This window comes from Cebus imitator, unplaced genomic scaffold (assembly GCF_001604975.1).
Source record: "Cebus imitator isolate Cc_AM_T3 unplaced genomic scaffold, Cebus_imitator-1.0 Scaffold524, whole genome shotgun sequence".
Lineage (NCBI taxonomy): Eukaryota > Metazoa > Chordata > Mammalia > Primates > Cebidae > Cebus > Cebus imitator.
Genome location: NW_016107839.1, coordinates 360,921 through 368,167, shown reverse-complemented (window position 1 = coordinate 368,167; position 7,247 = coordinate 360,921). Strand labels below are relative to the sequence as shown.

The 7,247-nt window shown below is 58.2% G+C and overlaps 1 protein-coding gene across 1 annotated transcript in view; it reads right to left on the bottom strand.

The window, feature by feature from the left end:
* The window catches only part of ATP8B3 (ATPase phospholipid transporting 8B3), a 27,904-nt gene that overhangs the window by 2,108 nt on the left and 18,549 nt on the right, over nucleotides 1–7,247 (bottom strand). Inside the window, exons 20-26 of the mRNA XM_037733442.1 lie at nucleotides 7,090–7,189; nucleotides 6,553–6,934; nucleotides 5,982–6,205; nucleotides 4,768–4,851; nucleotides 2,614–2,853; nucleotides 2,320–2,458; nucleotides 1,946–2,073 (exon numbers count right to left, since the gene is read on the bottom strand). Coding sequence (XP_037589370.1) covers nucleotides 1,946–2,073; nucleotides 2,320–2,458; nucleotides 2,614–2,853; nucleotides 4,768–4,851; nucleotides 5,982–6,205; nucleotides 6,553–6,934; nucleotides 7,090–7,189 — 1,297 coding nt within the window. The remainder of the gene's footprint in view (nucleotides 1–1,945; nucleotides 2,074–2,319; nucleotides 2,459–2,613; nucleotides 2,854–4,767; nucleotides 4,852–5,981; nucleotides 6,206–6,552; nucleotides 6,935–7,089; nucleotides 7,190–7,247) is intronic.

Sequence of the window (7,247 nt, the reverse complement as noted above, 5' to 3'; positions counted from 1 at the left end):
TTAGTAGAGACGGGGTTTCACCATGTTGACCAGGATGGTCTCGATCTCTTGACCTCGTGATCCACCCGCCTCGGCCTCCCAAAGTGCTGGGATTACAGGCTTGAGCCACCGCACCCGGCTTCCAGAACCTTTTCATATTCCCAAACGGAAACTCTGCCCCCACGAAACACTCGCTCCCTGTCCCCAGCCCCAAGTCCCTGGCACGCCAAATTCTACTTTCTGTCTCTGTGAATCTGACGACTCTAGGGACCTCATATAAGTGAATCAACTAATATTTGTCTTTTATGTCTGGCTTCACTCACTGAGAATCATGTTTTCTTTTTTTTATCTGTAGAGACGGGGTCTCTCAAATTGCCAGGTTGCTCTTGAACTCCTGGACTCAAGCGATCCTCTTGTCTTGGCCTCCCAAAGCGCTGCGGTTACAGGCATGAACTACCATGCTCGGTTGCTCATTTATAATTTTGTGTAGAAACAGGGTCTCACGATGTCACCCTGGCTGGTCTTGGACTCCTGGCCTCCAGCAACCCTCCTGCCTCAGCCTCTCAGAGTGCTGGGATTACAGGTGTGAGCCACCGCGCCTGGCCTTGGGCACCACGCCCCCAAGGCGTGTCCAAACTGTGGCCTGGGCCAGAGCCTGGCTCCTTCTCCAGGCTGTGCGCATGCGCGTTGGCCCGCCCATCTGTCCGAGCCCCTCCTCTTGCCTGAACCATGTCAAGGCTGTTTCCGCCACCGCAACCCCAACAGCTCGATCATTCGTGGCAGAATCTGATGGTGTCGGCCTGGCACGGTGTGGCTCATGCCTGAAGTTCCAACATGTTAGGAGGCCAAGGCAGGAGGACTGCTTGAGCCAGGAGTTTGAGACCAGCCTAGGCAACATAATGAGACCCCATCTCTAGAAAAAAGCCAAAAATCTAGCTGGATGTGGTGGTGCATGCCTGTGGTCTCAGCTACTAGGGAGGCTGAGCTGGGAGAACCATTTGTGCCTGGGAGGTGAGGGCTGCAGTGAGCAGTAAGTGTGCCACTGCACTCCTGCCTGGATGACATAGGGAAACCCTACCTCTAAAAAAATAAAATTAAATAAATAAATAAAAACATTACGTCCCAGTATGGGGGCTCACTCCTGTAATCCCAGCATTTTGGGAGGCTGAGGTGGGTGGATCACTTGTGGTCAGGAGTTCGAGACCAGCCTGGCCAATGTAATGAAACCTCACCTCTACTAAAAATACAAAAAAAACAAGGCCGGGCGCGGTGGCTCACGCCTATAATCCGAGCACTTTGGGAGGCCGAGGCGGGTGGATCACGAGGTCAAGAGATCGAGACCATCCTGGTCAACATGGGGAAGCCCCGTCTCTACTAAAAATACAAAAAATTAGCTGGGCATGGTGGCGCGTGCCTGTAATCCCAGCTACTCAGGAGGCTGAGGCAGGAGAATTGCCTGAACCCAGGAGGCGGAGGTTGCGGTGAGCCGAAATCGCGCCATTGCACTCCAGCCTGGGTAACAAGAGTGAAACTCCGTCTCAAAAAAAAAAAAAAAAAAACAGCTGGGGGTGGTGGCAGGCACCTATAATCCCGTGAGGCTGAGGCAGGAGAATCGCTTGGACCCGGGAGACAGAGGTTGCAGAGAGCCGAGATCGTGCCACTGCACTCCAGCCTGGGCAACAGTGCAAGACCCTGCCTCAAAATATAAAAATTAATTAATTAATTAAAAGCCTGAAGATTCTGACGGATCAGAGAGCCTTTGGGTGCTCTCTGCTGCTGTGTCTGGGGAGTGAGGTCTCTCTTCCTGGGAAACCGGCCCCCGGGGGCACTGGGCGTGTGTCGGGGGCTCTGCCCCAGCCCTGCATCTTGGAGGGCCCAGAGCAGCCCCTATGCCCACCCTGCGTGGCTCCCCCACCAGGGCCCTGGAAGGTGTCAGGTGAGGACCCCAGGCCTAGGCCCACCTCACCTCGGCACGCGCCTTCCTGAGGGCTTGGAAGATGACTCGGAGGCCCAGGACAGGCAGGGTGTTCAAGGACACGTTGAGCAGGACCACCAGCAGGATGGACGGGGAGGACAGCACGCTGACATCGGCGTCTGGGGACGGGGCGGGGGGGTCACAGGTAAGCTTGCTAGGGACCTGCTGGGGGATGCCGCCTGTGCTGCCCCCAGCTCTGAGGACACCCCCAGGCCATGGAGCACCTTTGCACCTTTGTGCCCGGTCCTAAAGGAGCCCCTTCCCCAGGAGACTTGGCTGGACAACTGTCAGGGGCAACCAGCGACCTTTCCCAAGGGGGCCTTCTGCATGGTGACCGCCCGCCCCACTTCCCCACGGGGGCTCACATAGAAATGGGAAGGTCTTGGGGGCCATTCTGAAGAGCCAGAGGCACTGGGTGGTGGTCGTCATGACAGCATAGAAACCCAAGCTGAGAAGGATGCTGACCACACACAGGGCACTCCAGTACTTGATGATGAGAATGACCTGCAAGGGCAGCCTGGGGTCAGCCCGGCCCAGGGGAGCTTGCAGCTGGACTCCAGCCCCCGGGGTCCAGGAAGCGCGTTGGCAAGGCCCCCAGAGCAGGGGTCCCGGGGTAGGAGACCTCGATGGCCAAGTCTGAGGCCCCGGACCTTGCCCACCTCCATGGTGACGGACAGCAGGCAGGACAGGGCCACCACGACCGCAAAAGACTGGTGGTCGCTGAAGCTGGCAGGCCCCGCCGTGTCCCAGCTGATCCACAGCGTCATGAAGAAGTTGATCAGAGAGGCGGCCATGCCGTGGGCGACAGCTTGGAAGAAGACCCAGTAGTTGAAGAGCTCATCCTTCTGCCCCACCACGTACAGCTCCGGCTTCCCCAGGCTCTGCTCCGCACTTATGTCCTGGGGGAAAGGGGAGGCTCCTGGGATTGGGTTGGGGGTGGGGACACCCAACAGAGGTCGGGACCTCCTCCGGCAGGCCAATCGGGTAGCCACTCTCTGTGTGTGGCTCCTGGAGTTTCGCTGAATTAAAGTAAGGCCAGGCACGGTGGCGCACACCTGCAATCTCAGCAATTTGGGAGGTCAGGGATTGCTTAAGGCCAGGAGTTCGAGGCCAGCCTAGATGACATAGTGAGACCCCCTGTCTCTAAAAACATGTTTTTTTTTTTGGAAATGGAGCTTCACTCTGTCACCCAGGCTGGAGTGCAGTGGCACAGTTTCAGCTCACCGCAATCTCCGCCTCCTGGGTTCATGCAATTCTCCTGCCTCAGCCTCCTGAGTAGCTGGGATTACAGGCACCAGCCACCACACCAGGCTAATTTTTATATTTTTAGTAGAGACGGGGTTTCACAATGTTGGCCAGGCTGGTCTCAAACACCTGACCTTGTGATCCACCTGCCTCAGCCTCCCAAAGTGCTGGGGATTACAGCTGTGAGCACCACAGCGGCCTAAAAAATCTTTAAAGTAGCCAGGTGAGGTGGTATCCACCTGTAGTCTCATCTACTCGGGAGGCTGAGGCAGGAGGATCACCTGAGCCCAGGAGCGGAGGCTGCCATGAGCTGTGATCATACCACTGCACTCCAGCTTGGGTGAGAGAATGGGACTTCGTCTACAGAATACAATAAAATGAGATGGAAAGAGCTCTGGAGGTGGGTCGTGTGGCCACACGAATGCACTGGTTGTGCTGAGCTGCATGCAGAAGTCTGGCTGAGACGGTAGCAGTTTATGTGATCTGCAGTCCACCACAGTTAACGACTCTAGCACGGCCGGGCACAGTGGCTCACCCTGTAATCCCAGCACTTGGGGAGGCCGAGGCAGGAGAATCACCTGAGGTCATGAGTTCCAGACTAGCCTGGCCAACATGGCAAAACCCTATCTCTACTAAAAATAAAAAAATTGCCGGGCGCGGTGGCTCAAGCCTGTAATCCCAGCACTTTGGGAGGCCGAGGCGGGTGGATCACGAGGTCAAGAGATCGAGACCATCCTGGTCAACATGGTGAAACCCCGTCTCTACTAAAACTACAAAAAATTAGCTGGGCATGGTGGCGCGTGCCTGTAATCCCAGCTACTCAGGAGGCTGAGGCAGGAGAATTGCCTGAACCCAGGAGGCGGAGGTTGCGGTGAGCCGAGATCGCGCCATTGCACTCCAGCCTGGGTAACAAGAGCGAAACTCCGTCTCAAAAAAAAAAAATAAAATAATAATAATAATAATAATAATAAAATTGGCCAAGCATGGTGGCTCACGCCTGTAATCCCAGCTACTTGGGAAGCTGAGGCAGAAGAACAGCTTGAACCGGGAGACAGAGGTTGCAGTGGGCTGAGGTCGTGCCGCTGCACTCCAGCCTGGGCCACGGTGACCCTGTTTCACACACACAAAAAGAAACACTCTAGCAAACGTGAAGTCAGATGTGAAATCCAGCCCCTGGGTCGCACTGCCCACAGCACAAGCGCTCCTCGTTGGCCACGTGTAGCCGGTGGCTTCTGTGCTGAGTTGCGTAGGTGTGGGACACTTCCACTACCTGAGACGTTCCCTATGACCCACCCTCCTGTCTCCAGATCACGTAGCCAGGGCCTCTTGGGCCTGGGGGGTGATAAACCTAGCAGGGTCCTCTGTTCTGATCCCCTCCCCTCATTGCACGGATGGGCTCCCACACAGAGGAGGAGCTGGGTGGCAGTGGGTGGGGAGAGGTGCTGGACCAGACCCTCCAAACACCACCCCAAGACCTGAAGGTCTCCCAGGCCCACCCCAGAACCAGGCATCCAGGAGGAGAGGATGAGCAGAGACCTGGAAGGGAGGCCTGGCCTCACCCTGCTCACCTGTTCAAAGAGCCCGATGTAGAGAACTGGAATGGTGCTGTAGAGGAGGTTGTAGAAGGCCAGGAACCATCCTTCGTACAGGGGCTGAGCCAGGGAAAAAGGGCAAGGAGAACACGTCAGCCTTCAGGCACTCAAGGAGCCTGCCCAGCAGGCACCCAGGGAGGGCTCCAGGTGAGGTAGAAAGTCGAGTTACACTCAGGGTTGGAGGTGGGACTGGGATGGGGTAAAGTGCAGCCTGATAAAGGCGGGAAAGATGAAGGGAGGGAGGAAAGCACCATCACATTCCCTCATTACAGCACCTCTAAGCTTTTGTTTTAATTGGACGTCATCAAAAAAGCCATGCAGGCCAGGTATGGTGGCTCACACCTGTAATCTCAGCACTTTGGGAGGCCATGGTGGGCACATCATTTGAGGCCAGAAGTTCAAGACCAGCATGGCCAACATGATGAAACCCCGTCTCCACTAAAAATACAAAAATTAGCCGGGCGTGGTGGCGCGCACCTGTAATCCCAGCTACTCAGGAGGCTGAGGCAGGAGGATCACTTGAACCCAGGAGGCAGAAGCTGCAGTGAGCTGACATCACGCCATTGCACGCCAGCCTGAGAGACAGAGAGAGACTCTGTCTCAAAACAAACAAAACTAGAAAGCAATTCCATTTTAAAAATCTAGAAATAAAAAAGTAAAACCAAAGCCAGGCGCTGTGGCTCACACCATGAATCCCAACACTGTGGGAGGCCGAGACGGGCAGATCACAAGGTCAGGAGTTCCAGACCAGCCTGACCAACGTGGTGAGACCCCATCTCTACTAAAAATAGAAGAATCAGCCGGACGTGGTGGCGCACTCCTGTAATCCCAGCTACTCAGGAGGCTGAGGCAGGAGAAGCACTTGAACCCGGGAGACAGAGGCTGCAGTGAGCTGAGATCGCACCACTGCACTCCAGCCTGGGTGACAGAGCAAGACTCTGTCTCAAAACAAGGCAAAGCAAAGCAAATGTCCTGGACGGTATTGGGCACAGAGCTAGACAGGGACCGTCACCTCCCTTCACCTGGTCTCTAGGCCTCTACTAATGCAGCCTTGCCATGTGGCCTCAGGCAAGCCCTGGCCACTGAGGGTCCTGGGGTTCTCAGGACACCCAGCAGGGCTCCTGGGGTCTATGGGAGGGGCGTGGCCCCCCCGGAGGCCCTGGCCATGGGGCAGCCCGGGCGGGGCGCACCTGCGCGGTGAAGCCGTTGTAGAAGGCGAACCAGACCTGCACCATCATGCTGGCCATGGTCTTGTAGAAGAAGTAGCGCAGGAACTTGGAGATGCGCATGTAGGACCAGCGGCCGTGCACCAGCAGGAGGCGCTGCAGGAAGCGGAACTGGCCCAGCACGAAGTCGCTGTTCTGAACCGCCTGCATGCCCTCCTGGCCCGCCAGCCCCACGCCCACGTCCGCAGCTGCAGGGCACAGGCAGCTGGTCAGAGTCCCCAGGCCCCCCCGGTCCCGCCAGTCCCAACCAGTCCCTCCCCACCCAACCCAGGCCCCCACACCGTTCTGCCCCCTTATCGGCTGTCCCCCACCTGCCCCAGGTCCCCCCCAATCCCACCACTGGCCCCATCAGGCACCCCCAACTGGCCGCAAGCCCTCCCAGCGCTGTCATCCCCCATCAGCTGCCCCCCCACCCCAGGCCCCCTAGGCCTGACGCTATCCTCCTCAGGCACCCCCCACCTGCCCCAGCCCCACTATCCCCCCACTGGCCGCCCCAACTTGCCCCAGGCACCCCAGCCCCGCGGCTGCCACTCACTCTTGATCATGTTGACGTCGTTGGCGCCATCCCCGATGGCCAGGGTCACCACCTGGTGGTACTTCTTCACCAGCGCCACGATCAGGGCCTTCTGCTTGGGCGTCACGCGGCAGCAGATGACCGCCTGGCAGTGGGATGCCAGGTCCACAAAGGTGCGCTCCTGTAGCACCTCGGAGGTGCAGCGGCCTCCGGAATCCTGGGACTGCGGCGGTGGCGGGGCCGGCGGGGCCAGCGGGATCCCGAAGCTCCGGAACATCAGGGACAGGCGCCGGGCGTGGAGGAAGTCCCTCCTGGACTGGGCAGGCTCCTGCCACTCCTCGTCCACGTTCACGTTCTGCACCAGGGCTCGAGGCTCCTTCCGCAGGGACACCAGTAGCTTGTCCTGGCCAGCCAGAGGGGAGGGGACTATGCCAGGGGCCATGGCCTCCAGGCCAGACTGGCCCCGCTCGGCCTCGCCAGCAGTCCCCACCCTGAGCATGCAGCTCCTCCAGGCCCCTCCCTCGTGCCGGGACCCCCATCCACCCTAGTGACACTCACCAGGAAGTCTCCATTGATGACCAAGGCCAGGTTGACCCCGGACAGGGACTTCTTGGTGAGAAAGTTGCTGTTGCTGTCCCAGTAGGACTCCAGCATCCGGCTGCAGGCGCAAGGGCCACAGGTCAGGGGAGGGAGGGAGGGAGGGAGGGAGGGAGGGA